The following is a 26,615-nucleotide window of genomic DNA, read 5'->3' as shown; positions in this document are numbered from 1 at the left end:
GTGAGAGTTAGGACACGGGGCAGTGAGCACGGGGGGTGATGGGTGAACGGGACTGGGTGAGAGTTAGGACACGGGGCAGTGAGCACAGCGGGTGATGGGCGAACGGGACTGGGTGTGAGTTAGGACACGGGGCTGTGAGCACAGGGGGTGATGGGTGAACGGGACTGGGTGTGAGTTAGGACACGGGGCAGTGAGCACAGGGGGTGATGGGTGAACGGGACTGGGTGTGAGTTAGGACACGGGGCAGTGAGCACAGGGGGTGATGGGTGAACGGGACTGGGTGTGAGTTAGGACACGGGGCAGTGAGCACAGGGGGTGATGGGTGAACGGGACTTGGTGTGAGTTAGGACACGGGGCAGTGAGCACCGGGGGTGATGGGTGAACGGGACTGGGTGTGAGTTAGGACACGGGGCAGTGAGCACAGGGGGTGAGGGGTGAACGGGACTGGGTGTGTGTTAGTACACGGGGCAGTGAGCACAGGGGGTGATGGGTGAACGGGACTGGGTGTGAGTTAGGACACGGGGCAGTGAGCACAGTGGGTGCTTGGTGAACGGGGCTCGGTGTGAGTTAGGACATGGGGCAGTGAGCACAGGGGGTGATGGGTGAACGGGACTGGGTGTGAGTTAGGACACGGGGCAGTGAGCACAGGGGGTGATGGGTGAATGGGACTGGGTGTGAGCCAGACAGAGTGAATACACACGCTGAAGATGGGCTGCTGAATTTTTAGTGTTTTTAGTGTTTAAAGTGGGGGAAAAAAAGGTTCATTTCAAGTTTAAAAAGGTTTTAAAGTTAAATTTAGTTCTCGTTAAGTTAGTTTAGTTTGTTTAGTTAAGTTTAAGTTTAGTTTAGTCTAGATTAAGTAAAGAAGGAAAAGACCACCAAAGAGACCACCAAAGGAAAAAAACCCAGAGGAAATTAGAAAAAAAAAAGCCAAAGAAAAAAAAGAAATAATGGAAAAAAAAATATACAAACCAAAGAACAGCGGCCGCACGGGGCCACAGCAGCAGCAGAAGCGAGGTGACTCGGCCGCATCGGGAACCGAGGCGCGAAGGCCGCACGGAGACGCAGCGGCAGCCGGAGCGAGGAGACTCGGGGAGGCCGCTTCGGGAAACGAGGCGAATCGGGGAGGCCGCACGGAGACGCAGCGGCAGCCGGAACGAGGTGACTCGGGGAGCCCGAGCGGCGAACGAGACACGGCCCGATCGGCGGCCGCTGTCCAGCACCCGAGCGACGACCGCAGTCCAGCACCCGAGCGACGGCCGCAGTCCAGCACCCGAGCGACGACCGCAGTCCAGCACCCGAACGGCGAACGAGGCACAGCCCGAGCGGCGGCTGGGCTAGAAAGCCCGGGAAAGGCCCGAGGAGCCAGGCCCAGAGACCTCTGAGGAGAAGGGGAGCAACCAGAAGGCTTCCAGAAGCAAACCAAGACTGTGAGTACAGGGCCCAGGAAGGGAGACTGAAGCCAGGGAAAGGCCCGAGGAGCCAGGCCAAGACAGAGGCACAGAGACCTCTGAGGGGGAGGGGAACAGCCCGAAGGCACCGGGAAACAGCGGCTCACAGACCCAGACCTGAGAAGGGTGAACCCAGAAGCCGAGGCCCAGGGACCACGGGGTCGGAGAGGGGGACCGGGAAAGTTCGCGAACAGGGAGAGGGAAACACCAAACCCGGGGCCCCAGAAAAGCTTATTCTAAGATCAACAATACTTTACCAAAAATGAGCGAATCAGAAGATCCACAACAGCCCCGCTTCCAGATTCCCCCCAACACCGCAAAAAAAGCTATAAAAGCGATCAAGCATGAGCAGATGAGAGAAAAACCAGAAACACTTTTTGCTGACTGTTACAACAATGGGACAAAAAGTAACCTCATTTTCTACTCAGATCAGCCAGTGGCTTGGATCACAGCAATAAAATCACACTATACCAATGTTAAGCTAGAAAATACCGCAAATGGGTCCATAATGAAAATTAACACACCAGGAGACAGTTCAACTACGGCGGTCAACGCGTACAATACCGGAACAATATTAGTGCAAGGCAACCTCGACAAATTTGCAACGGCCTTCAGGACACTGAAAAAATTAAGTAAGGGGGGAAGGAACAGCCCCAGAGTGGCCCGCACTCCCCCCAACATTGACAACTTACCAGGAGAAAATCTGCCTGGTCAGGAGGTGAACGAGCCACACAGTTCAAACCAGACACTAACCCCGGGGAACCACAGCCACACGATACAACTGACAAACCCCAGCATAACTACCAGGGAGGAAGCCACACATAGTCCCCCTACCATTCCCAGCTCACCAAGAGAAGAGCAGCATAGCCAGGAAGTGAGTGAGCCCTCCAGGGCCGACCAGCCTAGCCAGGAAGTGAGTGAGCCTTCCAGGGCCGACCAGACACATACCCCGGGATCACACAGCCAGATACAACCAAAAGATAAATTTAATCAATTAGAGATAGAGATGGTTAAACTTAGAGAGGACTTCCTCAAAATGAATGACGATCAAAATCAGGAGAGGGAGAGACACAAGAGAGAGCTGAAGCTACTTGAGAACCAGGTGAATCTACTTAGGAATCAGGTGAAAGAGCTGCAGGAAAAAGAAGAGAGCCATAGAGGAGAGATAACACCATTAGACCAGCAACCAGAGGCTAGAGATAAGACAAGACAGAGCCGGACGGAACGGCTGCACTCCCACACGGAACAAAAGCAACAGACACACAATACAAGGGGTGCCACACAGACCGACCAGCATACTGATTCGCAATCTTCCCCCACCACCGTGGAACCACAAGCGGGCCGCTCACAAGAGGTACGCACACACCAGACACCCCAGCCCAGCACACACACTATGAGTCCAAGCGAAAGCCACCAGACAGTAAACACAAACAAGGCTGACGTTGTAATACTCATAGACTCAAATGGGAAATTTCTATGGGAGAAAAAGCTATTCCCTAGAAGTAAAGTAGAAAAGATCTGGTGCCCAACAACAAACAGAGCCATGGGATGGCTGACCAAAGCCAAATTAGGCTCCCCCCAACACATAATAATACACACGGGCACAAATGACCTAAAGACCCAACAGAAAGAAGTAGCAACATCGCTCAGAGCAATGATTAGGAAAGCAAGCAGTACATTTCCAAACACTAGAATCACTGTTTCCACAATATTGCCGAGAACAGACTTCAACAACAACACAATTCATGAGATAAATGCCAGCATAGCAAGAGACTGCGAATCAAACCACAACGTACACCTGGCCCAACACCCCACCCTCGATGAGGAATGTCTTTACGACCACGTCCACATCCAAAGGCAAAGAATATCGATCTTTGCTAAAGCCCTGAAGGACGTCGCTTTTAACCGGGTCCATACCCAGACTCCAAGAGGACCCCCCCCGACCACCAGAGATCAGCGGGGTACATATCAGGAACACTACAAGGACCACCAACACACCAACCGAGACCAGAGAGGATCCCCATGCAAAACAACAATATCAGACCTGCACCACTCCTGTCCCACAGGGGAATAGGACTGCTCCCAGCCAGACAGAGGGAGAGATGCACAGGACGTACGCAATACCTCAGACAGAAACAATCCATTAAGAGACAATAAGCAGATGTGCAGCAGCATCTACTTCCGCCTTATGGATCAAGGACTAATTAATAGAAAGAACTGTAACCAAATTGTATTAACTTTTGTAGACAACTGATGTGATCTTTTTTTTCCCACACTTAGACACGACAAACACGTACCACTCTTTAACCTATCATAGTAAAAGATCAAACTTAACATGAAATCATTATATATTTCGACCTGGAATATCCAAGGTCTACGCTCTTCACTGCGAGAAGTGAAAAGTAGGACCCCAGAGTTCATAGATGAAACTAAAGACCTAGATATTATCATTTTACAGGAAACTTGGTATAAAGGAAAAGGACACACTGGCTGTCCCCAAGGGTACACTGAGCTGGTGGTCCCCTCCAATAAATTACCAAGTGTAACCCAAGGCAGAGACTCCGGAGGCATACTGATCTGGTTTAAAACAGAACTTAAGAATTACATCAAATTTATAAAAAAGGGCGAAAACCATATGTGGCTCAAACTTGAGAGGGAGATTATCTCAAACACCCAAGATGTTTACATTTGCGCACTTTATATCCCTCCAATCGATTCCCCGTACTTTAAAGAGGACACCTTCTCCAACATGGAGGGGGAAATTATCCAATACCAGGCCCAGGGGAACGTGTTGATCTGTGGGGACCTCAATTCAAGAACGGGCGAAGAACCAGACTTCACCAATAATCAGGGAAACAATTACGTTTTCGGGAATAGCCACTTTGACATCCCTTCCCTTCCATACAGGCATAACTGCGACAAGCAGTCAAATACCAACGGAAAACAGCTACTACAGCTCTGTCGAAACCTGGGTCTGTACATTGTCAATGGTAGGTTCATAGGAGACCTCCTAGGAAGATCGACCTATTGCTCACCTCTTGGCTGCAGCACAGTAGACTATATGATTACAGACTTAGACCCATCCTCTTTCAGAGCATTCACAGTCAAACCACAAACAACACTGTCAGATCACAGTCAAATTACTATGTTCCTCAAAAAGACAGAAACAAACAACATAGAAACACAACCCAGTAAACTATACAACACCAAAAAATCGTACAGATGGGCCAAAAACGACACGGAAAAATACCAGAAAACAATTAGCAACGCATCAACTCAAGCTCTCTTAGACACCTTTCTGGATAACATATACACTCACAATAAAGAAGGCGTAAACCGGGCAGTTAGTAAACTAAACAATATTTTTGATAATTTGGCAACAAATGCAAACTTGAAAGCTCGCAAGAACAAACCCAAAACAAAAAACTATGAAAAATGGTTTGACCGAGATTGCCATAACACGAGGAAAAAACTTAGAAAAATATCAAACCAAAAACACAGACATCCAGAAAACGAGGAACTACGCCTTACTTATTGTCAGACACTAACACAATACAGAAACACACTCAGAACCAAAAAAGAGCAATATATTAAGAATACACTCAGCTCCATGGAGGAATCCATTGATTCCAATTGTTTCTGGGAAAACTTGAAAACACTACACAAAAAACAACACGACGATTTGGCCATTCAAAATGGGGACACATGGGTAAACCACTTTGAAAAATTATACCAGAAAAACACACTAAGACCAGAGCAACACCAAATATGCAAAAAACTGGAAAAGCTAGAAATGGCCATAAAAGATAACCAAAACCCGCTGGACGCCATAATAACAGAAAAAGAACTTCTTGAAAAACTCAAGGACCTGCGACCAGGAAAAGCCTGCGGGACAGACGGCATACTAAACGAGATGATTAAACACACAGACAACAAAATGAAACTGGCTATCCTAAAACTCTTCAACTTGGTTCTGAGTGTCGGTTATTTCCCTGATATCTGGAACAAAGGACTCATAACGCCCATATACAAAAGTGGGGACAAAATCGACCCAAACAACTATCGAGGCATCTGTGTAAACAGTAACCTGGGGAAGGTATTCTTTAGCATCATAAACAAAAGACTTATAAACTTCCTTGAGGAGCACAATGTCTTGAGTAAAAGCCAAATTGGATTCCTGCCAAACTATAGAACATCCGATCATATCTTCACCCTACAGACCCTAATTGACAAACACGTTCACCATAACAAAAGCAAAATCTACGCATGCTTTGTAGATTTCCAGAAGGCTTTCGACTCCATCTGGCATGACGGTTTATTCCTGAAACTTATCGAAAGTGGGGTAGGAGGGAAAACATATGATGTCATTAAATCAATGTATACAAACAACAAATGTGCAGTTAAAATTGGAGACAAACAAACAAAATACTTCCCACAGGGGCGGGGGGTGACGCAGGGCTCGCCAATCTCACCGACACTCTTTAATATTTACATAAATGGATTGGCAAAACTACTTGAACAATCTACAGCACCCGGCCTCACCCTATATGAATCCAAGGTTAAATTCCTCCTCTATGCAGACGACCTGGTTCTGCTGTCACCTACTAAAGAGGGGCTACAGCAAAACCTGGACCTGCTGGAGTCGTACTGCCAGACTTGGGCCCTGACAATAAATCCCCAAAAAACCAAAGTCCTTGTGTTCCAGCAAAGATCCAAACATCAGGGACCCAAAATAAATTTCACAGTAGGAACAACCAAAATTGAACAAACCACTAACTACACATACTTGGGCTTAAAAATCAGTTCTACGGGAAACTTCAAACTGGCTGTGAATGAACTGAAAGAGAAAGCAAGAAGGGCTTTCTATGCCATCAAAAAATCAATCCAAATAGAAATCCCAATTAGCATTTGGCTCAAAATTTTCAAATCAGTAATTGAACCAATTGCACTCTATGGCAGTGAGGTATGGGGACCGCTAACTCAACAAGAATTTGCAAAATGGGACAAACACCCAATTGAGATCCTACATGCAGAATTCTGTAAAAGTATCCTCCGGACTCAAAGGAAAACAGTAAACAACGCATGCAGGGCGGAACTAGGCCAATATCCATTAATAATCACTATCCAAAAAAGAGCCACCAAATTTTGGAATCACCTACAAATGAGCAATCCCCAATGCTATCACTACGACACCCTGAAATGCCAAGAGCTGACCATAAAGAAGAATACCCTCAGTCAACTAGTCCTGGGACTCAGTGAAGTAACTACTAACAATACTAACAATAACCAGCCCCAGGACAGTGACAGGGTAACACAAAGAATTCGACCCAACACAATCGTCGCTAAGCAAAAGGAAAAATATCTGACATATTGGGCAGAAACAACAAAAACCCAAAGCAAACTCAATTGCTACTTGGCCCTAAACAGACAATACAACATAGCTGATTACCTGACCATGGTAAAGGATAACAAACTGAGAAGAACCTTGACAAGGTACAGACTTAGCGAACATAGCCTAGCGATCGAAAAAGGCAGACACAGGCAGACCAGGCTGCCAAGAGAGGACAGGATATGCTCTCACTGCAGTCAGGGAGTGGTGGAGACAGAGATGCACTTCCTCACAGCTTGTGGAAAATATCAGGGCATCAGGGAGAATTTCTACCAAAAATTCTCACAAATATGCCCTGATTTCAGAAATCTGAATGACAACCAAAAACTCCCATTCCTACTGGGAGAGGAGAGAAGCTGTATAACACTGGCGGCACACTATGTTACAGCTTGCCATGAACAGAGGGACAACCAGTAAACTAAGAAAAGAATATATATAAACAATGCGAATGTATATTTATACACTCAGGGATATACCTGTTTATACACTGTATGAATAGAACTGCGTTTATGTGCTAAACCATAAATGTATTTTGATGCTTTGGCAACATAAGATGTAACTTATCATGCCAATAAAGCGATTTGAATTGTGAATTGTGAAAAATTGTGAGCACAGGGGGTGATGGGTGAACGGGATTGGGTGTGAGTTAGGAGATGGGGCAGTGAGCACAGGGGGTGATGGGTGAACGGGACTGGGTGTGAGTTAGGACACGGGGCAGTGAGCACAGGGGGTGATGGGTGAACGGGACTGGGTGTGAGTTAGGACACGGGGCAGTGAGCACAGGGGGTGATGGGTGAATGGGACTTGGTGTGAGTTAGGACACGGGGCAGTGAGCACCGGGGGTGATGGGTGAACGGGACTGGGTGTGAGTTAGGACACGGGGCAGTGAGCACAGGGGGTGAGGGGTGAACGGGACTGGGTGTGAGTTAGGACATGGGGCAGTGAGCACAGGGGGTGATGGGTGAACGGGACTGGGTGTGAGTTAGGACATGGGGCAGTGAGCACAGTGGGTGCTTGGTGAACGGGGCTCGGTGTGAGTTAGGACACGGGGCAGTGAGCACAGGGGGTGATGGGTGAACGGGACTGGGTGTGTGTTAGGACACGAGGCAGTGAGCACAGGGGGTGATGGGTGAACGGTACTGGGTGTGAGTTAGGACACGGGGCAGTGAGCACAGGGGGTGATGGGTGAACGGGACAGGGTGCGAGTTAGGACACAGAGCAGTGAGCACAGAGGGTGATGGGTGAACGGGACTGGGTGTGAGTTAGTACACGGGGCAGTGAGCACAGCGGGTGATGGGTGAATGGGACTGGGTGTGAGTTAGGACATGGGGCAGTGAGCACAGGGGGTGATGGGTGAACGGGACTTGGTGTGAGTTAGGACACGGGGCAGTGAGCACAGGGGGTGATGGGTGAACGGGACTGGGTGTGAGTTAGGACACGGGGCAGTGAGCACAGGGGGTGATGGGTGAACGGGACTGGGTGTGAGTTAGGACACGGGGCAATGAGCACAGGGGGTGATGGGTGAACGGGATTGGGTGTGAGTTAGGACACGGGGCAGCAGAGTTTTGGATGAGCTCAAGTTTAGGGAGGGTGGAACTGGGAGGCCGGCCAGGAGTGCGTTGGAATAGTCGAGTCTGGAGGTAACAAAGGCATGGATGTGGGTTTCAGCAGCGGAGGAGCTGAGTCGGGGCGGAGACGGGCGATGTTAGGAAGCTGGATGTAGGCGGTCTTGGGATGGAGCGGATATGGGGTTGGAAGCTCACCTCGGGGTCAAATAGGATGCCAAGATTACAAATAGTCTGGTTCAGCCTCAGACAGTTGTCAGGGAGGTGGATGGAGTCGGTGGCGAGGGAACGGAGTTTGTGGCAGGGACTGAAGACAATTGTTGTGTATGTACCTTTAAGAGAATAACTGGTCTCAGCCTGCAGTACCGGCAGTGACCACCCCTGTATAAAAGGTGCTAGTGAGCCTCTGTTGTTTTCAGATTCACTATTGACTTCCATCAGTAAAGACTTGTTTTGTTCAACTCCTGCTGTCCGTGTCTCAATCATTCACGGACATAATACTGGCGATGAGCAGATACGAACCTACCTACAGTCTGCACCACCTCCTGGGATCCATTCCTACAGCGAAGTGAGCAGAGGTCAAGGCCAGAAAGAAAAGAAAGTAAGAGGCAGTAGACCGTGGGCATCCGCCCCTGTGTTTGCGGAGTTGAAGATTGCTGGAGAAGCTGTCGGAAGCGGGGCCTGGTTCCTGTCGACGGTGCTTCAGCTAATCGGGCTGGTGGCAGGTAGTGCACTGATCCTTCCTGGGCTGCGGCGGTCGCGAACTCGAGCGGGTGGTTTGCAACGGGGCCGAGCAGCGTTGTCGGGAAGAAGAGAGAGAGGGTGGAGCTCACAGGGCACAGCTGGTGCTACGAAGCCGGGCTGCGTATAGACCCGCGAAGAGGGAGGCAAGAGTCCCACATGGTTGTTCCACGACGGGAAAATAATAAAAAAAAGAAATATTAAACGCGCAAGAAACCGCGAGGAGCTGCAGGTTGCAACGGGAACCACGGAAAGCAGCGCTAACAACAGCGGGGAAGAAGGCAAAGCGCGGGAGGCGCCATCTTAATCAGCGGGGAAGAAGGCAAAGCGCGGGAGGCGCCATTTTGTTAAATTGGGGAAGAAGGCAAAGCGCGGGAGGCGCCATTTTAGATTTGCAAGATGCCGAAGACTGGCTGTATCACTGCTTTTGATAATACAGTAGAGGACTGGACCACGTATGTGGAAAGAGTTGAGGTCTATTTCGAGGCAAACGAAATAGCGGAGGAGAAAAAGGCATTGGTATTGCTAAACTTAATGGGCGCTAGAACGTACGGCCTATTGCGGGACCTGATTACTCCAGCCAAACCGAAGGCGAAGAGTTTTAACGAAATTGTTGCTGTCCTACAGGAACACCTAAACCCTGCACCGCTGTTGATAACAGAAAGATTTAAATTCCACAGGAGAACTCAGCATAAAGATGAGAGCAATGCTGAGTACCTTACGGAACTACGCAAGCTATCAAAGCACTGCCAGTTCGGAGCAGGACTGGCAGATACCCTACGGGACAAATTTGTCTGTGGACTCCTGAGTGAAGGAACACAGAAGAAGTTACTTTCAGAAAAAGAGCTGATGCTAGATAAGGCTTTCAGCGTGGCAGTATCGTATGAAGCAGCAGCCAGGGGAGCTGAAGAAATTCAACAAAAACCACAGGAATGCGGCACCCACGAAATGACACGGGGATTTGCAAAATGTTATCGCTGCGGCAGAACTAACCATGACCAGAAGGACTGCTGGTCCAAAGACAAAATATGCAGGCAATGCGGGAAGATGGGACACATTGCACGAGTTTGCAGGTCTGGGAAGAAGACCAGCGACAACAAAAAGGCTACTAAGGAACCGTACAAGAAAGTACAAAAGATGACAGACAGTAGTTCCGAAGACCAGATGAGCAATAGTGAATCCGGGAACAGGAGACTAAGCTGTCTCAAACTTCACAATGTAATCGCAAAAGAGGATCACCGAACCATTTGGGTCACCCTCACGATAGCAGGGTCCCAAGTTAAAATGGAATTGGATACAGGATCAGCGCTAACCGCCATGAATCGACGAGACTACAAGCGGCTATTTTCACACATACCCTTGAGAGAGACATCCATCGTCTTGACGACGTATACGGGGCAAAAGGTATACCCCAGAGGAAAAATAAGGGTGCCTGTCGAATACAACAACAAGAAAATATGGAAATTGTATCTCTACATACTGCCAAATGGTGGACCACCGTTATTAGGATGGGAATGGATCAGGAAGATAAACTTAGATTGGCACTCCATTCATGCGATGACGGTGGACGGTAAAAAAGATGAAGACGTCACTCCTGGACGATTGTCAACAATCTTAGCTAACGCCAAATAGGTATTTCAACAAGAACTGGGCACGCTTAAAGGCGTAACCGCCTCGATAAAAATAGAAGAGAATGCAGTTCCCAAGTTTTTCAAAGCAAGACCGGTACCATATGCAATTCGCCCAGCCGTCGAGGCAGAGCTGGAGAATCTGGAGAAGACAGGCGTGTTGTCTAAGGTCGACTGGAGCGAGTGGGCGACACCCATCGTTCCTGTCATGAAGAAAACGTTAAGCAATAAGTCCGGGCAGCCAAGGAAGATTCGCATCTGTGGGGATTTCAAGGTGACGGTGAACCCAGTCCTTCACACAGTACAATATCCTCTTCCAAGGATAGAAGACATCTTCGCCTCACTGTCTGGAGGGAAGTATTTTACAAAAATTGACCTAGCACAAGCATATTTGCAGATGGAGGTTGAAGAGTCCTCTAGGAAGTATCTCACAATAAACACTCACAAAGGTCTTTACCAGTATCATCGATTGGTATTCGGAGTAGCATCAGCTCCAGCGATATGGCAAAGAGCGATGGAACAAGTCCTGCAAGGGATTCCGGGGACTCAGTGTTACTTGGACGACATCCTTGTGACAGGTGAAGATGACAGTGAACACCTTAACAACCTGGAACAGGTGCTCACTAGACTACGGGAACATGGGCTGCGAGCCAACCGCCCCAAGTGCGAATTTTTTAAGAAACAGATATCGTATTGTGGCCACGTGATTGATGAAGAGGGGTTACATCAGTCCCCTGACAAAATTGAAGCGGTTGTTAAGGCCCCAGCACCTGAAAATGTGTCGCAACTGAGGTCATTCCTCGGATTAGTGAATTACTACCATAAGTTTTTGCCGAATTTGTCGACAATTCTGCACCCACTGAACGCCCTGCTATGAACGGGGGTAGCATGGAAATGGAGCGATGATTGTAAGCGGGCCTTTCAGAAGAGTAAGGGCTTAATCACTTCAAGGGAAGTATTGGCTCACTACAACCCAGCACTGCCGATCAGACTGGCGTGTGATGCGTCTCCCTACGGCATTGGGGCGGTACTGTCACATAAATTCCTTGATGGTTTAGAGAGGCCGACCAGGAGTTTTAAGATAGGTCAACCAGTTTTGGCCCGGGACTACCGCACTGAGAAATGGCAGCCAGGAACGATTTGTACACGACAAGGACCTCTCATGTATACCGTGGACGTTGGGGAGAGCATTGTAAGACGCCATGCTGACCAGATTCTAGAGTCACTGGAAAACGTCAACTCCACACCACGATCTGATACACCTGGTAATGAAATCAACGTTCCAAACGCAGCTACCGCAGAACCGGTAATATTGGAAGCAGATGAACCAAACAACGACATTGATCCCGACTCAACATTGCCAGAAGAACCTGATACCCCAAAGAGGCGTTATCCAGACAGAATCAGGAAGCCTCCTCAAAGACTAAACTTATAATTGCTTAAACTTAACCAATGTATCTAGCAACCGTAATTGTGATTGTAATTAGTTATTATTTAGTTGTTAACTGAATGTTATGTACTGTTTATCTAAAAGGGGAGGAATTGTTGTGTATGTAACTTTAAGAGAATAACTGGTCTCAGCCTGCAGTACCGGCCGTGACCACCCCTGTATAAAAGGCGCTAGTGAGCCTCTGTTGTTTCAGTTTCACTATTGACTTCCATCAGTAAAAACTTGTGTTGTTCAACTCCTGCTGTCCGTGTCTCAATCATTCACGGACGTAATAACAATGGCTTCAGTCTTCCCAATATTTAGTCGGAGGAAATTTCTGTTCATCCAGCACTGGATGTCGGACAAGTAGTATGACACATCAGAGACATGTGTATGGAGAATTATAGCTTCAGATTTATGTATCACTGTACTGGGAGAATTGTATCTTGAGGTACTAAAGCCTACTTGCCAATCAACCCTGATAATATTAGGGGGGAAACATTGGGTCGCAACCCCTTTGGGGCGCCCCCGTGCCCAAAATTCAATGGTAGCACCCCAAGCAGGAGGCGGGATGCTACTGGAAACACTCCCCCTCCCTCTTGGGGCGCTCCCAGTAAATATCGCCGCGCTACGTGCAGCAGCGCCACGCGTGTCGGCTGGTAGCGCCGCGGTACTCCAGGCCTCCCTCCCCTGATTAAAGGGGAAGGGCCTAGCGCAGTGCGACCCGGGGCTCTGCTGGCCCACCGGGGAGCGGGGTGCCGGGACAAGAGCCCGGTACTCAAGAGGGGCGCGGGGCTGACCGATTGCAGCCGGCACCCCGAAGGAGGAGGCCAGAGGGGGGCAGGTGCTGGCAGGTGGCCAAAAAAAATGGCTGCCCGGCCCCTGCCCTTTAATTCGCGCCTCCCCGGCCGCAAACACGGCACCTCGACCCTGTCGGACACGGCACCCTGACCCTGTCGGACACGGCACCCCGACCCTGTCGGACACGGCACCCTGACCCTGTCGGACACGGCACCCCGACCCTGTCGGACACGGCACCCTGACCCTGTCGGACACGACACCCCGACCCTGTCGGACACGGCACCCCGACCCTGTCGGACACGGCACCCTGACCCTGTCGGACACGGCACCCCGACCCTGTCGGACACGACTCCCTGACCCTGTCGGACACGGCACCCTGACCCTGTCGGACACGACACCCCGACCCTGTCGGACTCGGCACCCCGACCCTGTCAGTCACGGCACCCTGACCCTGTCGGACACGACACCCTGACCCTGTCGGACACGGCACCGGAACCTGTCGGACACGACACCCTGACCCTGTTGGACACGACACCCTGACCCTGTCAGACACGACACCCTGACCCTGTCGGACACGACACCCTGACCCTGTCGGACACGGCACCATGACCCTGTCGGACACGACACCTGACCCTGTCGGACACGACACCCCGACCCTGTCGGACACGGCACCCCGACCCTGTCGGACACGACACCCCGACCCTGTCGGACACGGCACCCTGACCCTGTCGGACACGGCACCCCGACCCTGTCGGACACGGCACCCTGACCCTGTCGGACACGGCACCCCGACCCTGTCGGACACGACACCCCGACCCTGTCGGACACGGCACCCTGACCCTGTCGGACTCGGCACCCCGACCCTGTCAGTCACGGCACCCTGACCCTGTCGGACACGACACCCTGACCCTGTCGGACACAACACCCCGACCCTGTCGGACACAACACCCCGACCCTGTCGGACACAACACCCTGACCCTGTCGGACACGGCACCCTGATCCTGTGGGACACGACACCCTGACCCTGTCGGACACGACACCCGGACCCTGTCGAACACGACACCCCGACCCTGTCGGACACGACACCCCGACCCTGTCGGACACGACACCCCGACCCTGTCGGACACGGCACCCTGACCCTGTCGGACATGGCGTCTGGCGCTGGGTCAGGGGGCGCGAGCCAGGTTTGCGGCTGGGGTGTGAGCGGGGCGTTGCGCACAACGATGTCGTCCTCACCTGAGGCGCAGAGCCGCGGGGCGCCTCCGGCTACCGCCGCCGCACCCGGGCACTAGTTGCTTTGCTGATCTTCTAAATCATACCAATTTTAGATACTGCCTCGCTCTTCCCCCTCCCACATTTACAGGTAGCAAACGCCTACATACCCCGAGGTGTTACCTGCAATCCCATAATCGCCAGCTGCCATGTGGAGTGAATGGGCTGGATTTTCATTGAGGAGTCGGGTAGGAGGCGGGACTACAACTTTCGGGGTTGTAGTCCCGCCCCCATCAAGTTGTGGCCAACCCACGCGATTTTCACTTGATTGACCTTGTTGAGCCCGCCCAGCGGGCCCAGCAGGCCAATTAAGGGCCACCCGGCAACAGGTGACGTCACAGATTGATATTTCATCTGTCAAGAGCTTTTGACAGATGAAATATCAGCGTTTGACAGCTGTTTGAAGCTGTCAAACACTGACAATCTGTACTCCAGGTTAATTCCTGCCTCTCAGGATGATTTAGAGATCTCCCTGGAAGAGAAAGCAGAGGCTGCAGATTTTGACAGATCGCGGCCATTCTGCTTTCTGTGCCAGTGAGATGAGGGACTCCCGAGACCTGAAGGAAGGAAGGCTGTAAAGGTAAGTAAAGGTTAGTAGAACTTCTTTAAACACTTTACACACACCAAACACACTTACCTCTGCACTCATGCACCCATCACTCACCTGAACACCGGACATCTCGAACCCTCCAAGCCCTTCATTCTGACGGCCCGCCTCGCTAACTTGGCGTGGTTTGGAGCCGTCGGGAATCTCACACTTCAAGAATGAAAATAGGGATTAGGCTAAAAACTGCCTGTTAACTACCTGTTAACAGGCAGTTCATTGGCACTAATCCCTTTCCCGCCTCGGGGAGGCGGGTCCCAGTGCGGGGCGGGTACCCGCCTCCTTTGAAACTGGCATGGAGGCGGGTTGGGGGCGGGATGGGGTCGGGACCCCCGATTTCGGGATTTTAACCCCCCACACACCTCCAATCCCAACTCCATGGCCCAATGAAAATCCTGCCGAAAGTGTGCAGTTCTAGCCCCCTGGTCATTGCAGGACACTATTAACCAGAGTTTTTGCATATAACAGCCAAGAGGCAATGATGAGCTGATATAAAACCTTCAGACCTCAGTTCGATACTGTGCGCAGTGCTGGGCTCCATGCTACAGGAAGGATACTGAGGCTTTAGAGAGAGGGTACAACCCAGGTTCACTAGGATGCTGCCTGCTTTGAGGAAATACAAATACAATTAAAGACTTGAAAAATTGGGGCTTTTTTGTTAGAATATCACAAAATACGTGCCGCAATGTTAGAAGTGTTTAATCTTACGGAGAGATGGGACAGGGTAGAAGCAGACTGTGTCCAGTGATTGAGGGGTCAGGATCGAGGAGCCACAGATATAAGATTAAATGTAAGAGATTTCGAACAGAGGGCAGGAGAAACTTCTTCCCTGAGAGAGACGTAAGTCTGTGGCATTGACTCCCAGGGTTAGTGGTTGCGGCAGAAACTGTGTCAACATTCAGGATTAGATTGGAGAGAGGGACCTGAAGGGAGAGGGGATCAAGGGATATGTGAACAGGGCGGGTAGATGTGATTAGAAGTGGGGAGTAAATGCCGACTCGGACTGAATGGCTTGTTTCTGTGACAGAACGTCTATGTATAGAATAAGGTACAGAGGGAGCCACCAGGGTTATTCTGGGTATTGAGACTGGAAGTTACAAGGTAAAGTTTAAGAAAACTGGACTTTCTGCTTTGGAAATGAGGAGATGTTGGGGTGATGGAATTCAAAGCTTCAAGACTATGAAGGAAATTAATAGAATTGATCCAAACAAAATTTTTCACCACAGTAAAGGATTAAAATAGTTGGGGGCGGGAAACATGAATAAATTAGGAGGTATGAGGAAAGAAAGAGTCAGCCAATGGGCACGAGTTGTGCAGAACGTTACCAGGGACATACATTCAAGTAGACAGTATCAATGGGCCCAATAGGCAATTAGATGCATTTGTCCACCCCAGTCCAACTCCGGCATCTCCACACCAAAGAGAGAAGGATTGAGGGAGATGATGAGAAGCCAAGGTTATGACCTGAAAGGGGTCTTGCTTTTAGGTTTAATCATTTCCTCTTCCTAAAGAATTCTTATGTGCTTATGGTGCAAAAGACACAAGATATATGTTGTGAAGGATTACAATCAGAGATCTTTCTTGCAGCATGACTTCACTTTATTTTATTCATTGTCTTCCTTTGTCCCCTAGTTTCTGAGGTGGCAGCACATCCGCCTGCACCCCATGATCTTCATCCTCGGCTCCTACCACTTCTCACAATGCTTATGGGCCACCCCGCCTCGGGTCTGAGGAAGACCGTGGTACGGAAAGCACAACGGGTTGTCAATTATCAGGGCATATATCATCTAAATCCTCCTGGCGGTCAGCGCCGTTTCTCACCAGTGAAGAGGCCAAGTTGCCAACCTCCTTGGTGAGCTCCTTCAGTCCAGACTTAACGCCTCTTTGGAACTCCAGCAGCCTGGAGTTCATCATCTCCAGGGTGGAGTCCACCATCTCCAGGTTGAGCTTAACCTTGTTCACAGAGTTGCAAACCTGCCCCACAGCCCGTTCAGTCTTCCTGTTGTTTGCCTCAATCACCTCTTGAAGCAAGTCCATCTTTTGCTGGAAGGAAGCGTTTGTCTGTGCGAGCCCAGAGGCAATGGCCTCCTTCACTTGGGACCCAACGTCAGGCTGATTCATTTCCCTCTCAAATGTGGGCAGGTTATTAGGAGACACTGACTGACTCCTATCCCATCTGTTGTATCTGTTGAATATTGTCTGATGATTTGGTGTGGAAGTTGGAGAACTTTGGCGCTTCTGTGTCTCCTGATTGGCTGGGCCCCTATAACGCTGTCTGCTCGAGATGAAGGTCTGTGGCGATTCTAGAATATCACTGGGTGTCCTTTTTAGGGCATACATTAGGGGCTGAGATGGTCCCTGTGTTGTAGTGCTTTGCGAACATACTGCTAGCTTCTCAGACTTGCCTTTCTCTTTGTCTCCTCTACCTGCAAAATAATGGTGGATCATGGTGAGAGAGTGAAAAGGACTTTCACAAACACATTGCCCTGTGTCCCTCTTTCTTCACACCTATTTATTGCGTGATCCTTATTGAACTTGGATACCAAGCTTGGCATAAGGATGCATAGACTCAGCAGTGATGAGCAAAACTATGTACAGTAATATATTCTCATACGGGTGGTAATAAGCTTAGCTGAAGTCAATATCCATTCCTTCCATCACCGGTGCACTGTGGCTGCCTTATGTACGATCTACAGGATGCACGGCAGTGATACCGCACGGTTACTGGAACAGCAAACTCCCAGCCCATGCCGTCTACCATTAAGACAGACAAAAACAACAGCATCATGAGAACACCATCACCTCCACGTTCCCTCTGAGTCACACACCATCCTGACTTGGGTATTGAATGGCAACATCCTGGAATTTCCTCCCATTGTGGGGGACGGCGACACCATCACAAGGACTGTAGCGCTTCAGGTCAACATTGGATGAGCAATAAATGCGGCCCTGTCAGCTTTGCCCCACCTCCAGAACAAATTGAAAAAAAGAACATTGCTGCCTGCATGAGGCTGCCAGAGCTTTGCTTCCTCAATGATCTCCAAGCAAAACAATTTGATGGCTTTTTGATCATCCAGCACAACATACAGGAGAGGACTGGCCACCATTCCCCTCCCACAACCAATCCCTCCTCCCCACATACCCCTGCATTAAACAACAACTACTTGCATTTATATAGCACCTTTAACACAGTAAAGCGTCCCACGGCGCTTCACAGGAGCGATTATCAAACAAATTGTGACACCGAGCCCCATAAGGAGATATTCGGGCAGGTGACCAAAGAGGTAGCTTTTAAGGAGAAGAGAGAGGTAGATAGACGGAGACATTTAGGGAGGGAATTCCCGAGCTTAGGGACCAGACAGCTGAAGGCACGGCCGCCAATGGTACAGCGATTAAAATGGGGGATGGGCAAGAGGCCCAAACATTTACAGATATCTAAAGACGGCATGTAAAAGCTTCTATAGGTATGTGAAAAGGAAAAGACTGGCGAAGGTAAATGTAGGTCCTTTACAGTCAGAGACGGGAGAATTTATAATGGGGAATGAGGAAATGGCTGAGAAATTAAATAAATACTTTGTTTCTGTCTTCACAAAGGAAGACACAAAAAACCTCCCAGAAATACAAGAAAACCAAGGGTGTGACGAGAATGAGGAACTTAAAGAAATTATTATTAGTAAAAAAACAGTACTAGCAAAATTAATGGGACTAAAAGTTGATAAATCCCAAGGACCGGATGACCTACATCCTAGGATTTTGAAAGAGGTGGCCATTGGGATAGTGGACGCATTGGTTGTCATCTTCCAAAATTCTATAGATTCTGGAATGGCTCCTGCAGATTGGAGGATAGCAAATGTAACTCCGCTATTTAAGAAAGGAGGGAGAGAGAAAACGGGGAACTACAGACCTGTTAGCCTCACATCAGTAGTTGGGAAAATGCTGGAATCTATTATAAAGGATGTAATAACTGGGCACTTAGAAACTAATAGTAAGATTGGGCCGAGTTGACATGGATTTATGAAAGGGAAATCCTGTTTAACAAACCTATTGGAGTTCTTTGAGGATGTAACTAGTGGAGTAGACAAAGGGGAACCGGTAGATGTGGTGTATCTGGATTTTCAGAAGGCCTTCGATAAGGTCCTACACAAGAGGTTGGTGAACAAAATTAGGACACATGGAATTGGGGGTAATATACTAGCATGGATTGAGAATTGGTTAACAGGCAGAAAACAAACTGTAGGGATAAACAAGTCTTTTTCAGGATGGCAGGCTGTGACTAGTGGGGTACCGCAAGGATCGGTGCTTGGGCCCCAGGTATTCACAATCTATATCAATGATTTGGATGAGGGGACTAAGTGTAACATTTCCAAATTTGCTGATGATACAAAGCTAGGTGGCAGTGTCAGTTGCGAAGAGGATGTGAAGAGGCTTCAAGGGGATCTCGACAGGCTCAGTGAGTGGGCAAGAACATGGCAGATGGAATATAATGTGGATAAATGTGAAGTTATCCACTTTGGTAGAAAAAACAGGAAGGCAGAGTATTTCCTAAATGGTGAAAGATTGGGGAATGCAGATGCTCAAAGGGACCTGGGTGTCCTTGTACATGAGTCACTGAAAGTGAATGTGCAGGTGCAGCAAGCCATTAGGAAGGCAAATGGTATGCTGGCCTTCATTACAAGAGGATTTGAGTACAGGAGTAAAGAAGTCTTACTCCAATTATATAGGGCCTTGGTGAGACCACACCTGGAGTACAGTGTACAATTTTGGTCTCCTTACCTAAGGAAGGATATACTTGCCATAGAGGGAGTGCAACGAAGGTTCACGAGATTGATTCCTGGGATGGCGGGACTGTCGTATGAGAAGAGATTGAGTAAACAAGGCCTGTGTTCTCTTGAATTCAGAAGAATGAGAGGGGATCTCATTGAAGCCTACAAAATTATTTCAGGGCTTGATAGGATGGATGCTGGGAGAGTTTCCCTTGGCTGGGGAGTCTAGAACCAGGGGCCACAGCCTCAAGATAAAGGGTAGGCCATTCAGGACAGAGATGAGAAGAAATGTCTTCACACAGGGGGTGGTGAATCTTTGGAATTCTCTACCCCAGAGGGCTGTGGAGGCTCAGTCATTGGGTATATTCAAAACAGAAGTCGATAGATTTCTGACTAGTAAGGGCATCGAGGGATATGGCGATAGGGCCGGTGAATGGAGTTGAGGCAGAAGATCAGCCATGATCTCATTGAATGGCAGAGCAGGCTCGAGGGGCCGAATGGCCTACTCCTGTTCCTATTTCTTATGTTCTTATCTCCTCCCCACACATGTCTCACAGGATGGGGCATTACATTTTATCCAAAAATGTCAACATGTCTTTCACTTTGACATGCCCTTGGCCCCCCAAAAACACTCCTCTTCTGTGTGAGTCTCTCTTCCACTAATCCTCTTCAGCCTCTGCAAACTGTCGTCTCCTCACCTATCCGCACTCTACGCTCCATGCTGCATCTTCCTGTTCCTGGCAGTAATGCCCCCTCCCCTAGGGTCCTCTACCTCACCGGCACACTGAGGTGGCAACCTCAGAATAATTTTATTAATTCGTCTATGGGATGTGGGCATCGCTGGCAAGGCCGGCATTTATTGCCCATCACTAATCGCCCCTTGAGAAGGTGGTGGTGAGCCGCCTTCTTGAAGCGCTGCGTCCGTGCACTCACTGCACTTGAGCGCAAACTAAAATATTGTCAAATGAGCTCTTGCGCAGAGTTAGTAAATCAGCAGCTGGGATTCGTAATCCTTTATCCACCATAAGTCCCACCGCTATTATCTCTCTACTCCAGTTTCAGACTGCTGAGTGTATAAACACTCTCAGAACCTTGTCTGAATTGAACTTCCCATTTTCTCTGCCTCTGTCCTGAAGCGGACTTGCTGCAGAATGGTTCCGTGGATGATCCTGTTCTCACTGGTTAACAAATGTGCGCACGTTCCAATAGTGATCTGCCCGCAATAGCAGTGATAGGAGCAATCACCACACAGACCTTGATAAGGCAAGCTCTCATCTCCACAATAGGGGAGGGGGGAGGGAGGGAGGGGGGGAGGGAGGATATTGGACAACCTGGTAACCAACAAGAGACGGAGGCTCCGTCAACATCTCTATCTTCAACCTGAAGCCCAGCATGAGTGTAGGAGATGAGACTGAGATGATTCCAAGCCTCGCCAGCCAAAAATGCCAAGTTAACAATTCAACTTCGCCTCTTGAGGTTCGCACCATCATAGACATCAATGTCCACCCAATTCGGTTTACGCTTCGTGACAATGAGGAGTGACTAAGTGCCCTGGATACAGCAAAGGCTATGGATTTTGACAACAGCCTGGCTGCAGTGTTGAACAACTGCACAGAAGAACTAGATGCTCTCCTTGCCAAACTGTTCCAGTAAGAACTTAAGAAATAGGATTAAGAGTCGGCCATACGACCCCTCGAGCCTGCTCTGCCATACGACCCCTCGAGCCTGCTCCGCCACACGGCCCCTCGAGCCTGCTCCGCCATACGACCCCTCGAGCCTGCTCCGCCATACGACCCCTCGAGCCTGCTCCGCCATACGACCCCTCGAGCCTGCTCCGCCATACGACCCCTCGAGCCTGCTCCGCCATACGACCCCTCGAGCCTGCTCCGCCACACGGCCCCTTGAGCCTGCTCCGCCACACAGCCCCTTGAGCCTGCTCCGCCATATGACCCCTCGAGCCTGCTCCGCCATACGACCCCTCGAGCCTGCTCCGCCATACGACCCCTCGAGCCTGCTCCGCCATATGACCCCTCGAGCCTGCTCCGCCATACGATCCCTCGAGCCTGCTCCGCCATACGACCCCTCGAGCCTGCTCCGCCATATGACCCCTCGAGCCTGCTCCGCCATACGACCCCTCGAGCCTGCTCCGCCACACGGCCCCTTGAGCCTGCTCCACCATACGACCCCTCGAGCCTGCTCCGCCATACGACCCCTCGAGCCTGCTCCGCCACACGGCCCCTTGAGCCTGCTCCACCATACGACCCCTCGAGCCTGCTCTGCCACACGGCCCCTTGAGCCTGCTCCACCACACGACTCCTCGAACCTGCTCTGCCACACGGCCCCTTGAGCCTGCTCCACCATACGACCCCTCGAGCCTGCTCCGCCACACGGCCCCTTGAGCCTGCTCCACCATACGACCCCTCGAGCCTGCTCCACCACACGGCCCCTTGAGCCTGCTCCGCCATTCAATAAGATCATGGCTGAACATCTACAACAGCTCCACTTTCTCGCCCGATCCCCATATCCCTTGATTCCCCTAGAGTCCAAAAATCTATCGATCTCAGCCTTGAATATACTCAACAACTGAGCCTCCACAGCCCTCTGGGGCAGAGAATTCCAGAGATTCACAACCCTCTGAGTGAAGAAATTCCTCCTCATCTCAGTCCTAAATGGCCGACCCCTTATCCTGAGACTCTGCCCCCTAGTTCTCGACTCTCCAGCCAAGGGAAACAGCCTCTCAGCATCTTCCGGGTCAAGCCCTCTGAGAATTTTATACATTTCATCAAATTACAGGAAACTCTCGATTTACCGGCACCTAAATAACCGGAAATCTCTGTTAACCGGCAAAATTCAGGAGTAGTTTCAGGTAAGTTTTACTTCATATTAGTGGCCGTTCCTGGATCTGTGGCTGTGTAACCGGGGTTCCTGCACCTGTTGCTAAGCAACAGGGATGCCTGGATCTTGTGGCGGGGTTCCTGTACCTGTTGCTAAGCAACAGGGATGCCTGGATCTTGTGGCCGGGGTTCCTGCACCTGTTGCTAAGCAACAGGGATGCCTGGATCTTGTGGCCGGGGTTCCTGCACCTGTTGCTAAGCAACAGGGATGCCTGGATCTGTGCCGGTCCCGTCGGTGCCGGATAAAAAAGAGTTTCCTGTACCTCTCATTCTTCTAAACGCTAGGCAGTATCGGCCCATTCTACTCAATCTCTCCTCATAGGACAGCCCTCTCATCCCAGGGATCACTCGAGTGAACCTTCATTGTGAACCACCTCTAACAGAAGTAAATCCTTCCTTAGATAAGGAGACCAAAACTGTGCCCAGTACTCCAGGTGTGGTCTCACCAAGGCCCTGTACAATTGCAGCAAGACTTCCTCACTCTTATACTCCAACCCCCTTACAATAAAGGCCAACGTACCATTTGCTTTCCTAATTTCTTGCTGTACCTACATGTTAACCTTCAGTGTTTTGTGTACAAGGACACCCACGTCCCTCTGAACACCAACATTTACTAGTCTCTCCCCATTTAAAAAATATGCTGCTTTTCTATTCTTCCTACCACAGTGAATAACTTCACATTTCACCACATTATATTCCATCTGCCATGTTCTTGCCCACTCATTTAACCGGTCTCTATCCCTTTGCAGCCTCTTTGCATCCTCCTCACAGCTTACTTTCCCACCTAGTTTTGTATTGTCAGCAAACTTGGATACATTAAGCCAGTTCTCCTCATCGAAATCATTGACATAGATTGTGAATAGCTGAGGCCCAAGCACTGATCCTTGCGGTACCCCACTAGTTACAGCCTGCCAACCCGAAAATGACCCGTTTATTCCTACTCTCTGTTTTCTGTCCGTTAACCAATCCTCAATCCATGCTAGTATATTACCCCCAATTCCACGAGCCCTAATTTTGTTTAATAGCCTCTTGTGTGGCACCTTATCGAATGCCTTCTGAAAATCCAAATACACCACATCCACTGGTTCCCCCTTATCTATTCTGCTAGTTACAACCTCAGTAAACACTAACAGATTCATCAAACAGGATTTCCCTTTCATAAATCCATGTTGACTCGGCCCAATCCTATTATTATTTTCTAAGTGCCCTGTTACCACGTCCTTAATAATAGATTCTAGCATTTTCCCTACTACTGATGTGAGGCTAACAGGTCTGTAGTTCCCCGTTTTCTCTCTCCCTCCTTTCTTAGATAGTGGGGTTACATTTGCTACATTCCAATCCTTGGGGACTGTTATAAAATCTAGGGAATCTCAGTGGAGCTCTGAAACTGCCATCTACCAAACGACGAGTAAGATTTCCCAGGTGCGACCAGATTTAGGAACAGCTTCTTTCCCAGGGCTGTCATCCTACTGAACTCCACAAATAAACACTAAAGCCTGCACATCTGCCAATGCACTTTATTATGGTCATATTTATGCTAATATACTGCAAGCCAAATGTATAAATGTATGTTGAATGTTTAAGTGTCCTAATCCAAATTGTACACTCTCGGGAGCCGCAAGCCTACATTTCGTTGTACTGCACTTGTGCACTAACAATGACAATAAAAGTTGATTTGATTTGATTTGATTTGATCCCCCAAATACAGGATACTTCCACCTTGCCAAACTATCAGCCTTCTTTCACTCATAAATAAAGTGATGGAAGGAGTCATCTATACTACCGGTGAGCAACACCTGCTCACCAATAACCTGCTCACCGGTGCTCAGTTCAGGTTCCGCCAGAACCACTCGGCTCCAGACCTCATCACAGCCTTGATCCAGACATGGGCACGAGTACTGAATGCCAGAGGAGAGGTGCGAGTGGCTGCCCCCAACATCAAGGCAGCATTTGGCCAAGAAGCCCAAGGAAACGGAGATCGATGAGGATTAAATGGAAAACCCTCCGGACCAGAAGGTTGTGGTTGTCGGAGGCCAATCATCACAGGCCCAGCTGCAGGAGTGCCTCAGCTCAATCACACCCAGATGCTTCATCACCAACCATTGCTCAGCCATGATGCCAGGAGTGGGGTTGTTCACTGGCAATTCCAGTGTTCAACTCCATGTCAGTCCACAGCAGGACCTGTATAACGTCCAGTCTTGGCCCAACAAGTGGCAGCTAACAGTCGTACCACATTAGTGCCAGGCAACGGCCATCTCCAACAAGAGAAAGCCCAGCCATGTCCTCCGATCTTCACCAGCTAAGGCCTCCCACTACTGAAAATATTCTGAGAGTCTGTCTGGCCCTCATCTTGTGGAGTCACCACTGACCAGAAGCTTATCTGGCCCAGACATTATCAACAAGGTGACTCCAAGAGCAGGACACAGGCTGGAGACTCTGCGACAAGTGCATCATTTCCTGATCTAGCACAGGCTCTCCACCATCTGCAGGGCTCGAGACAGGAGCGCGCTGCAATACTCACCACTAGCCTAGCTGGGTGCATCAACATGCAAAAGCTCGACATCATCCAGGACAGGTCAGTTTGCTTGATCAGTGCCCTGTCACTGGACTCAATACTCGCTCCCTCCACCACCGGCGCACTGTGGCTGCAGTATATACCATCTACAGGATGCACTGCAGCGACTTATCAAGGTTAATTCAACATCACCTCCCTCTCCGGAGACCTCTACCACCGAGGGCAAGAGGAGCGATGTCACACACCATCCTGACTTGGACACGTATCGGCCTCATTCCATTGTCGCGGAGTCAAAATCCGAGAGTTCTCTAACACCATCGTAGCGGCAGCGTCCATGTGAGGACGGCAGCGGTTCTAGGAGAAGGCTCATCACCATCATCTTTTCAGGGCAGCTAGGGGTGTGAATTAAATGTGACTTTGCCAGCATCACCCACATCCTGAGCATAACTTTATTGTTATGTCTGACATTGGTGATAGGTACTCGATTGCCTTGGCCTGAGCACATGGAGTTTGATGGTGCTGTTATCATTGTATTGTGTATAGGTATTCGATTGCTTTTGCCTGGGAGTGTGTGTGTGGAGCAGCATTAAAAAGCAACATGAACTGAACTCTGCTTACGGCCTCTGGATTATCTTTGCAAACGCAACATTTATATATGTAAAAAAAAGTCATCAGTGATTTTTCCTTTCTTTAATCCAAAGAAACTGAGTCCAATTTTAGCAGCCATCCCTGTATCTGCTCATGCACTTCCCATTCGCACATATACCTCCCATTTTTCCATCTCTCGCTCTCCCCATCTCTGCCAACAAAGAAGGATGGGGGGGTGCGGAGGAGCGGGGGATGCGGGGGAGCGGGGAGAGAGAGAAGGACGGCGGGGGAGGAGAAGGACGGGCTGAGAACGGCTGATTTTGTGTTTGGGTCTCGGAGTTTTTTGTACAAGGCTCCTACTTTCTTGTATCAAAGTTTGAAGACATTGTAGGAACGGAGGTTCCCATCAAAAAGACTGAGTTCGACTCAGGCAATTAAAATAATGAACTTTAATTAAACGAAACGAGTTTAAACTGGAAACTGCTAGAACACATCAATAACAGGTCTACTCTCCTTGAGGCCTCCACGAGGACTGATCCTCTGGTCAGGAGACTGACGTCATGACGTCATCATGTTCTTCCCGCCATTGGGGCATCACGTGACTAACGGCATGACGTCATCACGTTGAAACCGCGCTGTAAAGGTAACTAGACATTGTACAGTCAAACAGTGTAATTAAAGGTACAGGCACAGACAGTAACTACATTGCTGTTAAAGGAATTATGTACAACCGCTCTGAGTCCTTTGGTGGCTCCGCCACATGTGCCCCCCCAGAATTGTCTTTAACAGAAAAGGTGAGGCAAGGAGGAGGCCTGATGAGCCTGTCCGATCGACTTCGATACCCTGGTAGAGGAAGTTGACGACCGGTGGTCGAGTTGGCAGTCGGTTGCGGCTGAGCAGGCGCAGCGAGCGCAGTCGAGTTGGCAGGCGGCTGTGGTTGATCTGGTGCGGCGGCAGCGGGCGGTCGGCCACGTT

At 49.6% G+C, this 26,615-nt stretch overlaps 1 protein-coding gene across 2 annotated transcripts in view; it reads right to left on the bottom strand.

The window, feature by feature from the left end:
• Nucleotides 1-16,469: 16,469 nt before the first annotated feature.
• LOC147116840 (uncharacterized) overlaps nucleotides 16,470-26,615 on the bottom strand; it is a 45,854-nt gene continuing 35,708 nt past the window's right edge. For both annotated transcript variants that reach the window (XM_085987095.1, XM_085987096.1), the window contains one exon: nucleotides 16,470-17,306. In XM_085987095.1, the coding sequence (XP_085843221.1) occupies nucleotides 16,645-17,306 (662 nt within the window). In that variant the 3' untranslated portion in view covers nucleotides 16,470-16,644. The remainder of the gene's footprint in view (nucleotides 17,307-26,615) is intronic.

Source organism: Somniosus microcephalus, chromosome 5 (assembly GCF_052327205.1).
Source record: "Somniosus microcephalus isolate GS21.2 chromosome 5, FLI_Smic_1.0, whole genome shotgun sequence".
Classification (NCBI taxonomy): Eukaryota; Metazoa; Chordata; class Chondrichthyes; order Squaliformes; family Somniosidae; genus Somniosus; species Somniosus microcephalus.
Note: the sequence above shows the minus strand (reverse complement) of the source record. Positions and strands in the feature narration are given on the sequence as shown.